The 20,437-nt window shown below is 43.6% G+C and overlaps 1 protein-coding gene across 8 annotated transcripts in view; it reads right to left on the bottom strand.

Moving 5' to 3' along the window:
- The window catches only part of NOLC1 (nucleolar and coiled-body phosphoprotein 1), a 41,979-nt gene that overhangs the window by 14,396 nt on the left and 7,146 nt on the right, over positions 1-20,437 (bottom strand). For 4 of the 8 annotated variants that reach the window (XM_084845171.1, XM_084845166.1, XM_084845168.1 and 1 more), the window contains exons 3-6: positions 19,376-19,500; positions 16,079-16,200; positions 12,758-12,923; positions 9,128-9,243 (exon numbers count right to left, since the gene is read on the bottom strand). In XM_084845171.1, coding sequence (XP_084701297.1) covers positions 9,128-9,243; positions 12,758-12,923; positions 16,079-16,200; positions 19,376-19,500 — 529 coding nt within the window. Of the gene's footprint in view, positions 1-9,127; positions 9,244-12,757; positions 12,927-16,078; positions 16,201-19,375; positions 19,501-20,437 lie in introns of all 8 variants that reach the window. The other 4 variants (XM_084845169.1, XM_084845165.1, XM_084845167.1 and 1 more) reach the window with 1 other exon arrangement.

Raw genomic sequence — 20,437 nt, forward strand, 5'->3', positions numbered from 1 at the left:
TGGCAGCTCCTGGCCGTGCCCATAGCGGCAGTGGGCCAGGCACAAGCAGCTGTGAGCCGCAGCTCTATGCTCGCTTCTCTGCTGGCATGCAGTGGGCTGTTGCCAGGGTCAGTGTATTAGGGGGCTCACAGTAGCCACACCATTTGCTGCTAGGCAGATCTTGACCATAGAGACCTGCCACTCAGACATGAGAGGCTACTCCTTCTTTGGCCACTTTTGCCATGGGGTTCTATGGCAGCTGTCAATTAACCATGGAGGCTGTTCAGAGTTCACACTATGCCATGGTAGAGCCCACTAACCATCTCGAAGCAAGTGAATGTGATTAGTTAATAAACCACCATGGTTGGCAAAAAAACCATTCAGACATTACACTAAGCCATGATGGTTAGCTCAAAAACGCTAACCATCATGGCTTAGTGTGACGTCTGAACAGGCACTTTAGCTTTTTCCTCCCAGGAAAAATGTTACAAATGGATTTATATTGCACTCCTATGCACAGCTACTTGAAAGAAAGCCTCACTGAGCTTCTAAGTAAACATGCACAGAATTGGACTGTCCATAACCTTAAAAAAAAACCCTGGCCAGGTCTTAACACAGTATTTAAAATTTGGGCACACCAGATTTATATACTAGCATTATTTTCAATCCCTTTCCCAATACTGAATTTGTCTTTTTCATTGCAAAAGGAACACTGAGCTGTTTTTCAGTGAACTTAGTGATTTATTAAACATTACTTGTCAATAGGGCCTCAGAACTGTCCTGAGTAGATACAACCAAATGAGGCCCCATTAACAGATACCTGAAGTTAGGATTTTTATTTCTGTCCCAGTGTACATCACTTTGTACTTAAGTTAAATCTCATCTGCCATTCTGTTTTCCAGTCTGGAGATACCTTTGGAGCTTTTCAGTTTGCTTGTAATTTCTTCATCCACAATAACTTCGCATATGAGAACTTGTTACCTCATTGTCCATAATTTGTTAAATACCAGCAGTCTAAATACAGAACACTTTGGGAGACACTTCTATTTACTTCCCCAGTGGGAAAATTGATCCATTGTACTCTCCATTTCTTATTTTTAAGCATTTTCCAAGCTATAAAGGAGGATCTAGTCTCCTACTCCATGGAACTAGGTTCTCTTAGCAGGTTTTTGTGAGGGTTATTCTCAACTCCAATTTTAGAAGTCAAACCCTATGATCTACTGGATCACACCTATCTACATCCTTGTTAAATATCAATTTTAGCAATAAGCCATGTATTTTAGTCCAGTGACTAAGAATTCAAGGATGACTGCCAGGTGGCCCTGCTGACATTTTTTTAATTAATCAGCTTTAAGAAAACATTTATCATATCTAGTTGATACAGCTTTTTAGGTGCACTCTAAAAATAACTGTTGCAGTGGCCTTCTCTCCATCATCATCTGCAATGATGAATATATATTTAAAATTAGCTTCCCTGTGATCTCCTAGTCTTTCTTCAATACCTGTTTTACATCTAACAGACTGACTCTGTGAGAACTATTTACCATTCATATATATTTTCTACAGTTCAGGCTCCCCTATTGGGCCTAGCACAAGTTGGAATACAGAGGAAAGTGAACCAGCCTACCTGTGGTTCTTAGCTATACCATGAGAGTCAGCCACTGATTCATTAAGCCCTAATCATTAGGGAGTGGTTTGGATGTCTGTCACACCAGACCAAAAGGAACCTTCACAGTAAGCATTCAACATTCCATTCTCAGTTTGATGTGTAGAGGCATGCAACAATGCCTCTACAGACCAAGTTACTCTTGCACAAGTTACCCTAATGTCTAGGGAGGATGACAGTGGCTGAAACTAACATGCTGCAGCGCTCTTCTCCCAAAAGCAAAGGTGTCCAACCTACAGAGTTTCATGAAGGTGCTAGGTGTGGTTCGCGTGGCGGTCCTTCATATTTTTGTAAAGAATGTGTTAGTGAAGAAGGCTACTGACAAGGCTGCTGCCCTGGCAGAGTAAGGTGTGATGTGGAGAGGTTAAGGAAGGTGCTGGTCCTTTTATGCTATGGCAATGTATGTCTTAAGCCTTCTGGCTGAAATAGAGCTAGAAGTCTTTCCCCCCAGGAAAATGAGTTGAAAGGAAATAAAGTATCCATGTGCCTGAATGATCATGCGTAACAGATGTAGAACTTGAATGTTCTGTGCAAATCCAGCATATGCCAAGGGGTGAGGAGGCTCAGGACAGAATACCTTTTTGAGACCTGCAAAAGACACTGTTTACTTTTGGGATGAAGGAGGGATCAGTATGGGAGACTGCCCTTTCTTTATGGAACACATACAGGTGAGAGAGAGCATGCTTCATTCTGATATCCTTCTGACTGACGTAATTGCTGTGAAGAAGGCATTCTTGAAGGAGAGCAGTCTTACAGGGATGGTCTTTAGCAGTTCACTTTGTCACAGTTCACAGCCTTAAGGACTGTGTGTAAACACCAGGAGCAGAACCAGTGCACTACAGGAGTGCTAACAGGAGTCTCTCCTCTGAGGGTGCAACCAGGGCAGTCTGTGTCCTGCCTTGGAGAAGACTGAGGAGAGGGCTGAGGCCTGTCTGCTCAAGGACTTTGTCTTACAGCTTAGGTTGAGAACCACCTGTAGAAATTAGAGGAGCTATTTAATGCCTGCCATCTTATAGTTGATTGTCTTGTGCCTGCCCTGTCTGATGAACACCATCCATGTTGCCTCATACATGCATATTGTAAATAGGTTTTCTGGAAGACAGCAGGATTTGGGCTACCTGTTCTAGTTATCCAGGTTTCAGAAAGGCACCCCTTTCAGATGCCAAGCACCTAGGCACAGCCATCTGGGATCTGAATGTAGCATGAGGCACTAGAAGTTTTCTGACTGTGGGCAGGAACCACAGATTTACATCTGCCATATGTAGGATCTCAGATAACCAAAGAGGCTATGAGAATGACTGTAGCGCATTCTATTCTGATTTTCTGGCACATATTAGGGAAGAGGAAAGCCATGTAGGAGCCCCTTCAGTCAGGGGAATTTTAGGGCATCTATGGCCTCTGCAAGACTTATCTGAAACCTAGAGAAAAAGGTGAGGGAGTTTGCTGAAATGTAAGAACCAACCAGAACTGGGACTTGAATGAGGAGGGTAAGGACTGTAGGGCAAGCTTGACCTCCCAGAGTTCCCACCAGCAATACCATGGCTTGTCTCTATGCTGGATCAGATCCCCTGCATGACCTATCCTTGACAAAAAAACTCCCGAGATGGATATTGGCTTGTGTCCATGGTTATCATGATTCTGCAAAGGTACTCGTCTGCGCAGACAGTGAGAATAAAGCAGTTATTGGAAGGGCATCCTTACCTCTGTGGTGAGAACCACCTATGGTATGATCTGTGGGTGATCTTATGTTGGTAATCAAAGAAAAGCCTGGGAATATTTCTAAGGAGGAAAACATCAGGCCTAGAGTGTGAGCCAGGGCCATCAGATCTGTGGACCCTGATATCTTGTTGTAACCTTAAAGGATATTAACATATCTGGACAGTGAAGGGGACCTGAGGAGCAGGTCATCTAGGTATGGAGAAATATGAATACCCTGAAGGTCAAGGTGAACCACTACTGAAATCATCAGTTTTGAGAAGACCCTCAGACCAAATGCCAGATTGAATGGGGGAGCTGTGTATTGGTAATGATACTGCTGAGAAGTGAACCTTAGATATCTAATATGCTGGTGGGCTATGGGGACATGCAAACAGGCCTCCAACAGGTCACACAGGAGAAGTAGTCTCCTTAGTGTAGGGTCTCCATGAGTGTATTGAGTATCTCTGTCTCAAACCGTGGACCTTGAGCTTTTTTTGCTGATCTGCTTTTTCTTTGTTTGCAGGCTTGGAAACCGTCAGAGCCATGAGCAGATGAAGAGCGGAGAGACAACAGTAAAGAGAAACAGACAACTTAAAAAAACAAAGCATAAAGAAGTTTTAAAAAATTGACAGGAGAGGATAAGTAAACAAAAGCAGCTAAGAGTAAAACCTAAGAGAGGAGCCAAATAGGAGAGCCCTGTCCTGGGCGAGGCAAGACAAGAACTGAAGACAAGCCTAACAGCACAAAGCCTAGATAAAAAGTCTTGGTGAAATTATCCCTGCCTTCCTGGCCAACAGGGGGAGTTTATTCTACAGGGGGAGTTTATTTACAGGCTGAAGGGGCAGGATTGCAGCTTGAGATCGATAGACATTTGGTCAAGGAACACCTAATTATTTTGAATGAGTTCAAATCTTCAGGGCCAGATGAACTGCACCCTAGAGTAATAAAGGAATTGGCAGAAGAACTCTCAGAACTGCTGTCTATTCTCTTTGAGAAATCATGGAGGACGGGTGTGTTAATCTGGTACTGAAAAGGGTTAACAAAGAGTAAAGATGTCTGATTTAATCTGGGAGAGGCCTACAAGAAGAGCCCCTAGAAGACCCCAGACTCATAAGCAGCTTTGAATTCTAGACTCTTGACTCCTGGGCGAGAAGACCCTGAAGTCTGATTCTATACTAAATGATGTTATTTCACTAACTGAGACTCTGAGATTTTTCAGGACTGTTTTGGAAGAAGGAGAAAAAATGCAGCAGTCTTTACAAGCGGCTTCACAGAGCTTGCTGAAGGCCATGACATGCTGGCAGAGTGTCGAAATGAGATGAACAGCAGAAGTGAGCATGCTCAGATGCCTACTGAGAGGAGGAAAAATACTGTTTTGACATCTCGTGGTGTACACCTGCTGATAAGAGAATGTCCCTACTCAATGCTAGTTGGGCGGGGAAATGTAGCCCTGAGCATGAGCAACAACTTAGAGGAGGTGTTTGGGCGGATATGACCAAAAATGGCCAAAGATGACCGGGAGTTCAAAGAAGATGTACAGAAGAGCAATGCGTCAATCAAGATTTCATGTCCAGATGGCAGACGTTGGCTCTTATGTTGAGACATTTCAAAGTAGCCCATTTGTAATAGTGCCAAACACGTTCCCCAGACACATGAAATCATGGGAGATAGATGGAACACCTTGTTTCTGATTGGTGAGCAAATGCTCTAACCACGTGCACCCCATTTCCTATTGGAGGCTGATTGTCTCATTGCTCCTTGGGCCCCACCTTTGACCACAGCAGGGGTATAAAAGCCAGGGAATGGGAACTCCGGGGTGTTGGTTCTTTTATTCCTGCTGCTGCTGCTGCTCCACTTCCCTCTTTCCGCCGTGCCATCAGACCCACGGACTTAGGTAACTATGGACCATTTTAGACTCTTAGACTTTGGGACTTAGGGTGATTTCTGAGTCTGGGACTTTAGGGTGATTTCTGAGTCTGGGACCTTAGGGTGATTTCTGAGTCTGGGACTTGGAGAGTTTTCTAAGCTTGGGACTTGGAGGTTATATCTGAGGAGGGGATTTGGAATCCCATCTTCAGAGGTGACAACTGGAATTATTCCCAAGTCTTGAGTTTTCTGTTCACTCCAACTCCTTCCTCTACTCTTCCTGTGCCTAAAGGAACTTAGTAATACTTCAGCATAAGTTTTGTATTCAAGTAGGAAGCAGGAGGCGGCCATGGGAGGGTTAACACATAGGTTGAATTATTTTTCTTTAGCTTTGAACTGCAAGTAGTAAACAGGAGTAAGTTGGAAAGAGGAGTCATAACAATGCTAGAAGCTCAAGCCGTTATGTTATTGGCCAAGTTCATAGTACCAGCTTTGGCAATTGCAATTCTTTTGATTTATCTTCTGTTTTTGTTGCATTCTCTTTCCCTGTAATTGGAGAGAGAATTTCTAACGCTCATATAACCACCATGCTATTTCTTTTATTTTGTATTTCCCCTGATTTTCCAGCAATAAAGCCATAAATATGGTTTCAAGTTACAATCTTGTCTGCAGTGGTGTTTTCGGTTGATGTTTACCTGTTGTGATTGCTTGGTTACCCACTGGGGTGCTTCGGACACATCTGGTGCAGGTTCTGAGGTTAAACGGGACTGAATTTACAGGGTGAAGCGCTAGGTGATTGGAAGAGGGCTAATATTGTCCCTATCTTCAAAAAGGGTGAAAAGGAGGAACCTGGGAACTACAGACCAGTCAGTCTGCCATCAAAAAGAACAAGAGGAACAGAAAGGGAGGTGGGGTTCCACTGTATGTGAGAAATACATATCTCTGCACAGAAATACAGGAGGATGAGCTTGGTAGCCCCATCGAGAGCATCTGGATCAAAATAAATGGAGCAAAGAATAAAAGGAACCTGATGGTTGGAGTCTACTACCAGCCACCCAATCAAGGAGAAGACGAGGATGAAACTTTTGAAAAGCACATAGCCAGTGTTTCAAGGAAGCATGATGTAGTAGTAATGGGGGACTTCAATATTCCCCAATATATAAACAAAAAAGGACACATATAAGAAGTGGAAAGAAGGCCAAGTAACAAAGGAAGAGTACGAACAGGTAGCACAGAATTGCAGGGATGGCGTCAGGAAGGCTAAAGCTGAGAACGAGCTGAGGTTAGCGAGGGATGCTAAAAGCAACAAAAAGGCTTTCTTCAGCTACGTGCATAGTAAAGACAGAGGAAAGAAATGGTTGTTCAGCTATTAAATAAGGATGGCAAAACGATAACGGATAACAAAGAAAAGGCAGAGGTGCTCAATTCCTACTTTGGCTCAGTCTTCTCCCAAAAGAGGGTCTATGGCAAAAGCAAAGTACAGGCCGAAGGGGCAGGATTGCAGCTTGAGATCAATAGGCATATGGTGAAGGAACACCTAATTACTTTGAATGAGTTCAAATCTCCAGGGCCAGATGAACTGCATCCTAGAGTAATAAAGGAACTGGCGGAAGAACTCTCAGAACCGCTGTCTATTCTCTTTGAGAAATCATGGAGGACGGGGGAAGTGCCAGATGACTGGAGGAGGGCTAATGTTGTCCCTCTCTTCAAAAAGGATAAAAAGGAGGAACCTGGGAACTACAGACCAGTCAGTCTGACATCAATCCCTGGGAAAATTCTGGAGCAGATGATAAAGCAATCCATCTGGAAGCACCTTGAAAACAATGCAGTGATGACTTGAATCCAACATGGATTTGTCAAGAACAAATCCTGCCAGACGAATCTCATCTCATTTTTTGATCAAGTAACCTCCCTTGTGGACCGTGGGAATGCTGTAGACATCATATACCTCGACTTCAGCAAAACTTTCCACAAAGTGCCCCATGATCTCCTGATGAGCAAACTAGCTCAAAGTGGGCTAGATGAAACAACGATCCGGTGGATCCACAGTTGGCTACAGAATCGGACTCCAAGAGTGCTTATCAATGGGACCTTCTCAAACTGGGGAGAGGTAACAAGCGGGGTACCGCAGGGCTCAGTCCTGGGCCCAGTGCTCTTCAACATTTTTATGAGTGACTTGGAGGAGGAGGTGCAGGGAACGCTGATCAAATTTGCAGATGACACAACATTGGGCAGGATAGCTAATACTTAGGAAGACAGAAACAAAATTCAAAGTGATCTTGATAGACTAGAGTGCTGGGCAGAAAACAACAGAATGACATTTAAGAGGGATAAATGCCAAGTTCTGCACCTAGGAAAAGAAACCAAATGCACAGTTACAAGATGGGGGATACGTGGCTCAACAACACTACAAGCGAGAAGGATCTTGGCACTGTTGTCGATCACAAGCTGAATATGAGCCAACAATGTGATGCGGCTGCAAAAAAGGCAAATGCAATTTTGGGCTGCATTCATAGAAGCATAGCTTCCAAATCCTGGGAAGTACTTGATCCCCTCTAGTCAGCACTGGTTAGGCCTCATCTGGGGTACTGTGTCCAGTTCTGGACAGCACATTTTAAGAAGGATGCAGACAAACTGGAGAGGGTTCGGAGGAGGGCAACAAAGATGATTAGGGGACTGGAAACAAAGCCCTATGAAGACAGACTGAAAGAACTGGGCATGGTTAGCTGAGAAGAGAAGACTGAGAGGAGATATGATAGCGCTCTTCAAGTACTTGAAAGGTTGTTGGAAGGACAGGATCTCTTCTTGATCATCCCAGAGTGCAGGACACGGAATAATGGGTTCAAGTTACAGGAACCCAGATTCCGGCTGAACAACAGGAAAAGGTTCCTGATTGTCAGAGCAATACTACAATGGAACCAGTTACCTAGGGAAGTGATGGGTTCTCCCACACTGGAGGCATTCAAGACGAGGCTGGACAGTCATCTGTCAGGGATGCTCTGACTTGGATTCCTGCAGTGAGCAGGGGGTTGGACTCGATGGCCTTGTAGGCCCCTTCCAACCCTACTATTCTATGATTCTTTGATTCATTGCTGAGAATGAAACACTCTTGCCACCTAAACACTGTGTTTTAAAGTACAGTGTCAAGACCTTCTTTACTCATCCTGGCAAAACGCCGGATTACATCCAGCAACCAAATGAGACCACTCCAACAGAAGCATTAACAACGTGCTTAGACTGCTGATTTGGGCCATGCTGAACTCGGTAAGGATTTCCAGGAAGTTTAACAGATCCTGAGCACTAATCAAGGGTCACCTTTTATCTGGTGAGTTCCATCACTGAAATCTCTAAGGCATGATCTTTCATCACATCTAGAGCTGAAGTCACCATTATAACACATCTCACTTGGCCACTTCCCTGATTTTTTTCGGCATCTCAAGACCATCAAAAACTGGAGAATGAGGAAAGAGGAAGACACTATACCTTAGAATTATATAACTTTTTTGGCCTTATTTTTCTAACCATAGTGACTTTGCAGCTAAGTTGGTTTCTATTATAATACCTAACTGATCATTCCCTCTATTTCTTACATGGCCAGAAAGGCACCACCCATCCATAAGAGGAAGGTATCAGCAAGCTCAGCAGAGCACTAAAGTTTGCAGAAGTACAAATAAAAGGACCTTGAGGAGAAAAAAACCAAAATAGCCAAATGAGAACTGAATATGCTAGGTGGTCACAAAATGCTGACTAACTGTTGTATGTGTGTGGGGGGTGGGGGGATAATAGAAAATTGGATGGGAGAGAGAATGGGATATTCTGGAAATGGGCAGGCTTAGCTGACTGAACAGAAGCATTCCATACAATAACATTTTGTTATATGTCCCACTTTTAGCTACCAGACAAAGACCTATTGCTTACCTTCATGGATACATCCTTTTCTGTGTCAGAATCCTCACTACTGCTGGTGCTGTCACTGCTGCTGCTATCCTCTGCTTTGCCATTTGTAGTTCTGGACATCACCTTGGCAACGTTTGCTGCCAATTGTGATAAAAACAAAGAATATTCGATGCACCAGACAATATTGAATATTGATGCATCAGACAACTAGTAAAGTCTAATCTAGCTATTATATGTATGTGCTCCCCCTTCCAAATTTACTGCCCTTTTCCCAGTTTCAACTTGATGGCATAAAGAGGCCCAAGATAGTTTATATCAGGAGTAGGCAACCTGAAGACTTCAGCCTAATTTCAAAAGCCTTCAGCAAGTGATCAGTTCAGACCTCTGGCACAAGTGATCACTCCTCCCCCTGGCAACCCGCTGAGTGGGAAGGAATGGCATGCACCCCGCAGCACATTACCCCTGGGAATGTGGCCCCCAATAGAAAAAAGTTTACCTATCCATGGCATGCATCATTTCTTTTGTGTTCAACAAGATTAAGTTACTTTAAATACAATTCATATTGCTCTGTATTTGACTCAGAAGCTGACCTCAGGTTGTCAGAAGAGCCCATAAACAAGCATATAAATAAAATCCTCTACATTTGTGCACTTGTGTTTAAGTCCTACTTCATTTTTTTAATGCATTGCTAAGAAGCTTTTTGCGACCCACGTCAGGACTTCTGCACAAGGCAAGTTATCAAATGAACAATATTGCCATACTCCAAACTTCTGTAAGCCATCAGTACAAGCTTCCTCAGCAAGCTTTAAGACAAGAGCAGTGCTTTGTAATATACAGCATAGTGGGGCAGCCGCCAAGATTCTGGAACTCCCCCACTCTAGAGCAAGGATGGCCACTGTAACATTTGCATGTTATATTAATGTATGTGTTTTCATTGTGAAATGTGACCCAGGTAAGATGGGGTTAACTGTTTGGCAGTGAGTGAGTGAAAGGTGGGAGGGGCGTGTGAGGGTGTGTGGGGGAGACTGAGGTTATATAAGGCATGAACTGACAGTCAGAAGTCAGATAGGGCCTTAGTGATTGAAGAAGCTACATCTAGTTAGTAAGGGCACTTGTGTATAGGATTTTAGAAGGGGTAGAGTAGGTAGGGAAGTCAGGACCAGGTGAAAGCAGGCATTTCCTGAGGGGTTTGTTTCTCAGTTTCAGAGGTGGAGGCTGGGGAAAAGGTAGAATCCAGATAGGAGTGCCACAGCCACCATCCTTCACCTCCCTGGCCAAGCTGCTCAGAGGCCAGACAACCATGGCCATTACATCAACATTCATCTACCGCTCATCTATTTTGGCTGGGGAGGGTTTATTCCCCTGGGTTGAAGAACCATATCAGTGCTAAGAGAGTGAATGTGTCAGAGGAGAAAGTATCTGGGGCAACCTTTCCTTTAATATTGATAAGAGTGCGGCCAGCTAGAAGGGCAGCCTGAAAGCAAAGCTGTTTTTGACAAAGCCACTGCTTCCATCTCAGGTCACCAGCAACCTTTTCCAATGCTGGAATACGGATGCTTCCGAGGCATCCTTACCTTAATGCTGCAGGAATGGCTGAGGAGTGCTGCACTGAGTTTGAGCTGTGACAACAAATGGCAATATCCAAAGTCTGCCTGAGCAGAAGACCAGAAGCTGGTCTCAGGCTGTCAAAAGTACACTGAATCCATAATAAAACATACTAAGTCCTCTGTGATTGATTTGTGCACTTGTGTTTGTCCTACTTCATTTTTTTTAATGTGTTGCCAAGAGGCCTTTTCAACGTATCTTCCCACTCTTCCATAGTTCCTGAAAAGCCTTGGGGGGAGGGGGAGCAAGGGAGAGGAGGAAAGGGGAAAGATCACTTGCATGAGTGGCCTTCTACACACACAAAACTAAGTACCGCACACTTCAGTTGTGCACCACTTCTGAGCTGGCTGGCCACCCCTCAACCTTTCCTGCAGCACTGTAGTATCTAGGACAGGGGTGCAGAAACAGTTTTGGTTGGGGGCCAAATGACCCCCACCAGCTGTCGGCAGGTTGTATGACATCAGGAGCACATAGATCTTCCACCCAGTGCTTAGGCCAGGGACCAGGCTTCGCTACATGAGGGCTTTCCTGGCTAAGGAAGCCTCACGCACAGTAAAGCCAAACCAGCCTGGTCCCCCCCGCTCCTCTGATGGAGGAGTGACAGGGACTAGGTGGGCTCTACCCAGTCTTAGCCTGCCCCACCTCCTTGCCAGGTCCCCTTTGTTGTTCCAGAGGAACAAAGGGGACTCAGCCACTTCTGCTTCACCTGTCCCATCTCCTTCCCGCTATGGTGGAAGGAAGTGGAGTGGGTGAAGTAGAAGTGACTGGATCCCCTTCGCTTCTCCAACAGAAGAGTCAAGGGGACTTTGCTGACTTCCCCCATTGCAGGAAGGAAGTCGGGTAGGCAAAGCTAAGTCAGGCCACCCTGCACCCCCATTCCTGTTCTTATCGCAGATCTCAGGATGGAGATGGGAGGATTCGGGGCAGCAGGACTTGGCCCATGCCAAGGCAGAAACAAGTCCTGCCACCCCACATCCCTCCTGTTACTGCCAATCTCGGATAAGAGATAACAGCAGGGAATCCACTGTTGGTGCAGACCAGCAGGGGAATCCCACTGTTATCAGAGATAAGAGCAGGAGATGCCCCCTGCTTCTGCACCCCTGCTTGAGGATGACACAGAGACTTAGAAAGGCTGAGGGGTGGCAGCTTAGATAGTTTAGAAGCAGTGATCTGGGCCCAACGGTGGGCCCAAATGATGCTGCCTTGTTAAGCAGTAGCATGCAAAAGACCCACTTCTGAACTTTCTAAGTGATGGGTGGAACCAGCCAGCAGTTCAGATGAAGCCTGCTAGTTGGCCATCTATGCTATAGACGTTGAGATGGGAAGGCCTGGGGGGCGGGGGGGGGGGAGAAATACCGGGGGGAGGGATCAGAAAAAAGGGTTTTCCTGTTTCCCCACTCCACCTCAAGGTCAAAAGAAGTCCCTGGAAATAAATGGGAGAAGGTGGTTATTTCTGGTTTTTTTCAGGCCTTCACATCTCAATGTAAAGGTCTGCAAAAGTCCAAGTCAGCAACACTGTAAAGCTCTGATTCAAACTAACTTTAAAGGACAAGGATTAGGCAGGAGTGGAGTAATTTTTATCAGTCTGGGTATATTATGTTGTGTGTTTCACCCCAACTAGCTTTGCAAAATGCCCAAGCCCTAGGAACGGAAACTCGTATTGTCCTACATCAGTGTCATTCTTAAAGTTTTCCCCTAGCTTCATAATCTTAACACTGGGACTGACATGACTGACTTTTTTAATGGAACAATTCAAACTAGAGGCAAGAAAAATATCTGTATCAGTTGTATCTGATTCACAGAACTCCACACAAAACCCTAATCTCACCTATGCCCAATGAATTCAGTATTCACAAAGTCAGAGCTTCTGTTTGACAGCTTGTTCATTGAGATGGCTAGATAGCATCACCAGTGCAATGAATATGAACTTGAGCACGCTCCGGGAGAGAGTGCAGGACAGGAAGGCCTGGCGTGCTATGGTCCATGGGGTCACGAAGAGTCGGACACGACTGAACGACTGAACAACAACAAATGCAGGTGACTTACCTGATTTAGAAGGTGCTGCCTTTTTGGCTCTCTCTGATTTTGGTGGCTGCTTCTTGGGAGCTTCATCTTCAGATTCTGAACTGCTTAAATCTGAACTAGAACTCCTAGGCTTCTTCTGGAGCTTTGTTTTTAGTACAGCTGGCTTCTTCACTTGAAGATCAGTTCCCTTCTAACAAAATAGGCCAGTAAACACAACCCATATAGCTAAATGTATTGTTAAAGATTAGCAACAATAATCTTTAACAAAGATTAGTAACAATCACTTTTTATTAACAATGATTAGTAAAGTCGACTGCAATCCTGTCCAGGGTGGAACCTGGCCTCAGCAACATATCCTGGGTGAAGTCCCTCCCATTCCACTCCTCACCCAACAGCCACCCATTCAATATTGCCTCAGGGAACCTGGGCACACAAATGTTACCTGCACAACTCAAGAGCAGAGGAACCCTACACTACCTCTTCATTTCGGTTTCTTTACTGGCATCTTCCTGGAGGGTGAAACTATCCTACTTCCAGGAGAGTCCATTGAGTCAGAAATTCTCCATTTATCACTCCTAGCTGATATTCTTATTTTAAGGCTTTCCAGTCCTGAATACTATATACATTCAGTATATCATAAAGTAGTGTTTTTAAAACATAGCTTCAAGAAATCCATGTCTGACAAACTCCTCCACATTTACACCATACAGGGAAATGTATGCAATGTAAGCTAAAGTTTCCCAAAATGGAAAATTTTCCAGTAGTTTTCTTTTTTCCATGGAAAAAGTTCCATTTCACAAGTTCATTAGTAACTATCAATTGAGTTGCCAATTGCAACTATAATAGTAGGGAAGTGTAGCAGTTTCAAAGTTGTAGACAAGGGGCTCTCAGCCTATCATGCAGAGTTTTTTGGGTTGCTAACATTAGTGTGTCAAAAGTTCTCAGTACGTTCCCCCACTCCCTAAATTTAAACAATAGCTTGGTTTACACAGAATGCTAACCCATAGTTTATTTAACCCATTGTTTGTTGCCCTACCCAAGGTTTGTCTGGCAGACGAGCAAACAAACTGGTTTGTTTTCTCAATCCCTGGGTTATTTCCCTCCTTCACCTGTTCCCTCCTTGTATCCCAAATGCCCTTGTGGCACTGTAGCACTGGCATGTAGAGCAACTGGTTTGGTTTTTTTACTGCTCTTGCCTCTGGCAAAACCTAGCAACCCATGAACACACAATTCTGGGTTATCGCATGATAACCACCCATGGTTTAAATAATTCAGAGTTCACAAACCAACAACAAACCATGGGTTCATTTTCTGAGTTGTTCATGGTTACAAACCATGGTCTGGCAGCATGGCTCTGTTCACACATTGTGACAACCCAGAATTCAACAATCCACACTATGCCATCGATCTGATTTGCACATAATGGTGGCAAATCGTGGGTTAATTAACCCTCAGTTTTCTGGGTTGCATGCCACGAACGAATCACTTCTGATTTAAATATAGAACCTTTGATCTGCCCAATTGTAGTTGGCTTTGTGTTGTGTGGACTTTGATACTTTGTGTTGTTTGTGGGTGAAACAACCCAAAGTTAACCTATGATTAGTTCTCAGGTTACCTTTACATTGTTTAACCTACAAATAACCCACAAACCTGATTTGCATGTAATGACAACCCATTGATTTTAAAAACTGCTGACTTCTTGTGCACAAGCAGACACACTGCCTGCAGCACACCCACCTCTTCCGTTTTAGCATGCAAGCCATGATCAGCTTCTCCATATGTTATGCAGCACGTCACGCAAAAACCAAGCTGCTGGATTGTTTAGGGGCTAAACAACCCAGTGGTTAACCCATGAAGCCAATCACAGATTAGATGCTAATGTGGTAGAAGCAGCATGCAGACAGCATGCCCATTCAGGCACAACATCCCATTGTTTTTTAAGCCAATGGGTTATTGTTACATGTGAACAGGCCATAACGTCTGGGTTTGCACGCCTACAGTCAGCCTGATCGGAGCTAGCATATTCATATCGGAACCGGCTCGCGTGCAACACACAACCTGGCAAGTTGTAGGCTAGTTAACTCAAATTGGTCCATAGTCTTTAAATTTTTAGAAGTACTCCATTAAAAATGTCTCTATAACACAACATTTAAATCACATTAAATGTGATTTAATTTCTCCCCATTCAGATATTTCATGTCAAATACTTGTGGGACAAAAAATTAACATAGGCTGTTTTTGTTTTTATCTTTGTTGTTTACTAAATACAAGTAAAATAAACATGCTAAATTAGATCACTCTAGTACATCAGAAATGTTTCCGATGCACATTAGCTTAATTTGTACAGAAACATTTTCCAGTTCATAATTTTCCAGAAAACCTACATCATGTGAGGCTGTTTACACATAATGGCGGTATTTGGCAGCAAATCGTGGGTTAAGCTAACTTAAGAACAAACCATAAATTAACTTTGGGTTGTTTAACCCACAAATAACCCAAAATGTCTGGGTTCGCATGTCATACTAACAACCTATGACTGGGGCACTCATAGGCTGTTGATGCAAACTAGAAGCGGCTCGCGCACAGCATGGGTTAACCTATGATTTGCCGCCAAATGCCACCATTACATGCAAACCAGGTCTATCTACTATGCATGTTTAGTTCATAGATAGCACTGGCCATACCTGCTGGGCTCTACCATTGCTCCATATGAACTGAAAGAGCAACCTAGAATACTCCTCTGTCCCTGTGCATTTGCAGGGGAAGTGGTGCACAAACTGCCTTTCAGAGAAACGTGTCCACCATTACTTATCTTCTCACTGAGGAATCACAAGATTGCCTTGAATCACTTTGAAATCCACTCTCAAACTTCCCCAGAGAAAAATCTGTTATCATAATACTGCCAAGTCTTCAGCTGCTGATTCCTGTGACTAAATGGCTTCCCCATGCTACCTTTAAATCTACCCATTAAGGCTACTTGAAAGCCCACTTTAGCAAACCCTTTCCAGAACCACCCTAGCCTCTTCTTTTGTGTTCGTTCCTAGCCTTTTCCTTACTCCAGTATCCAAAGTTATCTGCCACTGCATTTAAAGTTTTATGTGAAGGTTGAGTTCCCTGTAAGGACCAGAGCATCAATGTAACAAGTACTGAGGGGCACAGTGACAGTCCTTTGCCTTCACACTATTTTCTTTCCTGAGAGAGACCATTAAAAGTTAATTAAATTAAGTATAAGAATAAAACACACTGCTGCCCAGCTAAGAAGACTATTCAAGAGGTTCTTCCACATTTTGTAGTTTTCAGTTCATCTCTGAAACTTGGTAGAAGTAGAGACAATGCATTAACCTTTTCTGGCTTCTTCTTTCCTTGCTCGGAGTCTGAAGAGTCACTGGAGTCCAGACTGCTGCTCTCTGCACTGTCAGGAGCTGCCTTTCTCGGCACTTTGGGTACAGTGACCAGCTTAACAGCTAGATTTGAAAAAAGGAAAATATTAAGACACACCCAAGAATCATGCATCAGTTTCTGCACCTTAGTGGCAGAGTGGACAGCAAAAGCCTGTACTGCAAGTCAGATTTCAAATTGATTTGAGGCAAACAACTCATTTCTCCCCCGCCACCTTCAAACAGATTTCAGCCCTGAAAAATGAAACTGTGTTCACAGTACATGACCTGCACATATTGGTTTAATATCACTCATGTTAATAGTTTCCAACAATCTTCACAATCTTTCTAACGAGTTAACACACATAATGGCGACAGGAGATAAGAAAGCTGTTGCCCACACCTGATTACTATTTTACCTTCCACTTTGTGCCAACTGCCAGTACTATGGCAGCTTCCCCACACACCCTGTCCCACAAACACAGTTCTAATTTTTTTCTTCCCTCAGGATAATCCAAGTGGGTTCATGTGACCCTCATTCATTCCCTTGTAGGTTGTAGCTGCTATCTCCTGGACAGGCAGGGCTATCTTCTCCTTAACCATTCAATTGTCTTAACTGTACCTTGAGCAATTTGTTAAGTTGCACTTTGTTAAGTAAGCCCCCATACCCTATTTGTTATTTGGACTTCCAGCAGCTTCAATTTAGGGTTATGACTAACATTACAGGCCTGCTGGCTTTATTTATTTTAATCCAAGTCCACTTAATAACTTCTATTTGCATTTGAGAGTTCATTGTGCAAGTAGGGCTGGTATCATAGCTGTAAAGCTGCCTGTTATATGCCTGACAAAATGTAGGCAACTGAGAATTCCAACCCTAGAAGTAAAGGGCATTAAAGGGGAACTGTCACTGACCATGATTGCTTTTTGTACTGCAAGTTTAGAAATCCTTCAGCTCTGAAGTAGAGTCACAACCACAGGATCCCAGATCCTTCCAGAATGATACCTTACCATATTAAGCAGGCTTGAAAACAGCCACTCCCTCAGTCAAGTAAGAACTGCTTCCAGGGAGCAGTCAAAGAAGCTTTATAAAAAGTTTATTCCTTCAGTGTATGGGAAGACTGGGCAGTAATAATTGTGAACTAGTTCACAAGACTGATATTCGATCTAAAGTAACCCATCAACACCTATATTTAAGGAAGACCTTTACTTCATCTTTTTTTACACGAAACTTTGTGACTGTTGTAAGAATCCTAAAAATGCCAATAGCCTGGTTTCATAATTAATCTTGTATTTTAAGACAAAAGCAGAAAACAGATTTTTCAAATACTGTGGACAAATTTACTTTGAAAAACAACATATGAGAAGTAGATTCTAGCTTTTGAAAATTCTTGCCACAAAAAAGTGTTTAAAGTTTCAAAGAACTGGTGTTTCTTGAAAAACCTGTGTTTTTTCTTCACTTTTGAAATAAAATTAGTTGGACAGGAAATTAAAATAGGAAGCTTACCAACCCAAATCCATAGTTTTTCTACATTTCAGATGATGTACCAGAACATATAGATGTTTTATAGCTGAGTTTAATCAAAATTACAAAATATATTTCCATTTGTGACAGACATTTAGCATTTAAGTTCTGATATGCAGTAGTTACCCAATCTGGAGGGCCCAATATAAGGGAGCAAATCTATAGCCCCTAGACAGAGTCTGGGGTGCCATAGGATAGTTCGGATTCCTGGATCCAAGGTCAGAGTCAGGGCTCCAACATCGGAGCCAGGAATCCAAGCTTCCCTCCCCATTGCTGCTGGCACAGAGAGAACCGTGCTGGCTGCCTCTCTGAGATCACAAAGGCAACCTTGGAGAGGAGGAAAAGGGGGTGTGTGGGGAGGGGGAATGGAAAGGCTGGCTTACACCGTATCCCCAGGCCGCCCCAGCCTCCTTCCCTCCTGGTCAGCAGAGTGCCAGCTAGATGGGTGAAAAAGTCCACTTAGCTAAAATGCAGAGCAGGAGTGTGGAGGTGAAGACTGCCTCCACTGCTGCTCCTCCCACTCTGCACTGGATGGGTATAAGCCTCTGAGTTCGGACAGAATTGCGCCCTAAAGCTCCATTTGAACTCACAGACATTTGGGCCATCTGGATTTCATTAAGAAATCCATTAAGACTGGATTTCAGTAAGCAGCAACAAAGGAAGATACTAGTAACACTCGCACGAGTAGCTTACAGCTTCTTTTGACCTATGTCAACAGCAAGAACATACCAAGTTTTGAAAACGCTGAATGCAGACTAAGAGGCAGGGACTGTGAAGAAATCAAAGTAGCAAAGATTTGAAGGACAAAAAAGAACAGACAAAAAACTCAGGAAAGGGGGAGACAAGTGAAAGAAAAGACATTAATCACACCGAAAGTGAATAATTATTGATTTACTTGTTGCCTCTCAACCGCTCTGCAGGCATTCTGGTGGAGTGTGTCTTGCTCATTCTGATAGTCTAGATTACAAACGTTAGTCCACAGGGAAGTGCCATGTAATGACCTTATCACAAGTAAAAGGCTAGATCCAATGCCCTTTCATCCTTTTGAATGCTGTAACTAACACCCTGTTCGGGAAAGAGCCAGCATTCAAATGTTACTATTCTGTCGAGATACAGATTGCACTAATGGATTGTTGAACATTGGATTGCTTTTTGGTCCTCCTGCTCCAAGAGGATAGGTTCACATCCATGGTAGTTAATTGAAGTCTTCAAGTTCACAGACAGTATGTCTCAAAATACCAAATGCTGGACATGATGGATGAGGGCTGTCTTCTTCATGCACACTGCTTGTAGGCTTCCAGGAAGTTATCTAGTTGGCTACTGTTAGAAACAGTAAGCTTGACTATATGGATTACTGGTGTGATGTAGCAGGGCTCTTCTTATATTTTTTAACATTTGGGTACGACTATGACCTGTTTTGCATGTAATGGCATGAGCAACTTAACCAATGGTTTGTTTAGAGTAAGCCGCTGGATTGTTTAGCTCCTAAACAACCAGCACTCCAGGTTTACATGATAGGCTCACAATCTACAAGCAGGGCAATCGTAGGTTGTTTAAAGAACGTGGAAGTGAGGAGTGTTACAGAGGTAGCGCATTCGCTCACTCCTGGCAAATCGTGGATTAATTAGACCACGATTTGGCATTACGTGTGACCTCATCCATTGACTGCAGAACTCAAGTTCCTCTTCAATCAAGTACGCAATTTCTGATCTGTGCCAGGAACAAGTTAGCAAACCTCACCTTGTTTTCTGGCTGAGGGCTTCTCATCTTCACTGGAGGTCTCAGAACTGGATGAAGGTTCTCTCTTTGCCTTCTTTGCAGGAGGATCATTGGGAAAAGCTTGCCGCTTTTTGGCTTCAGGTGATCTGAGGGAAAATATTAGGGTCACTATTTTGTATTAAGCTCTGAGTGAGGTTTGTCCATTACCCCATGTGAAATGAAAAAGGTGAAAGCCAGTAAGCACAATATTTATATTCAGTATTTATACATATACATATGGCATCCCTCCTCCTAGTTATCTCCCTGGGGTATAACAGTCCATCTTGAAAGACAAGGCATCCAAGTAGAAAGAGCAGAGAGGCAACGATGCAGGATTTCTGCTGTCTGCAAAGATGCAGACAGGAGACAGATATAGCTTGGTGTCATCCATGTACTCTTTATCAGAAGGAAAGGTGACAGCTATCAGGCCTAGGTACAGCTCCAACTGAAATACCCCTCCTCCCTCCTCCTACCAATTGTCATTGTAGAGGCCATCAGAGGGAGAAGAAACAGCAACCCTTCCACGGTGCTTAGATCGAGCTCCATGACCTGCTGACCTTTGTAACTAAGAATCTAGCAACTGAGGGTTCTTCCCTCCTCCTCCCTCCAAATCCCTTTTCCTTTTGTGTGATGTCTTTTAGACTGTAAGCCTCTAAGCTGTTCTAGTACTGATCTTTATAAGCTGCTCTGAGAGCCCTTTTGGCCGAAGAGGATAAAAATACTTTAAATAAATACCATGCTACACCATCTAGGAAAAAGGAATCACTTAGTTCCTGCCTTTGGATCAGTTCCTGCTCTTGGATCAGTTCCTGCCCTAGAACACTCCTCCTTGTCATCCTCTTGACTTCTCAGCACCATAGAGCCCACCTAACTGCCTGGATGAGAGAGTCTCTTCACATTAACTCTCACTAAACACCCCACCTATGAGTATAGTGGTAACCTATCTTCATGGGATGAGTTTCACTCCTGAGTCCTAAAACAAATACATATTGCAGCTACATGTAAAATGGTTCTTAATCTACAACTAATTAACAAATCTGAACA

This window comes from Heloderma suspectum, chromosome 3, assembly GCF_057233095.1.
Source record: "Heloderma suspectum isolate Gila_16-S chromosome 3, 16-S_ref, whole genome shotgun sequence".
Taxonomy (NCBI): Eukaryota; Metazoa; Chordata; class Lepidosauria; order Squamata; family Helodermatidae; genus Heloderma; species Heloderma suspectum.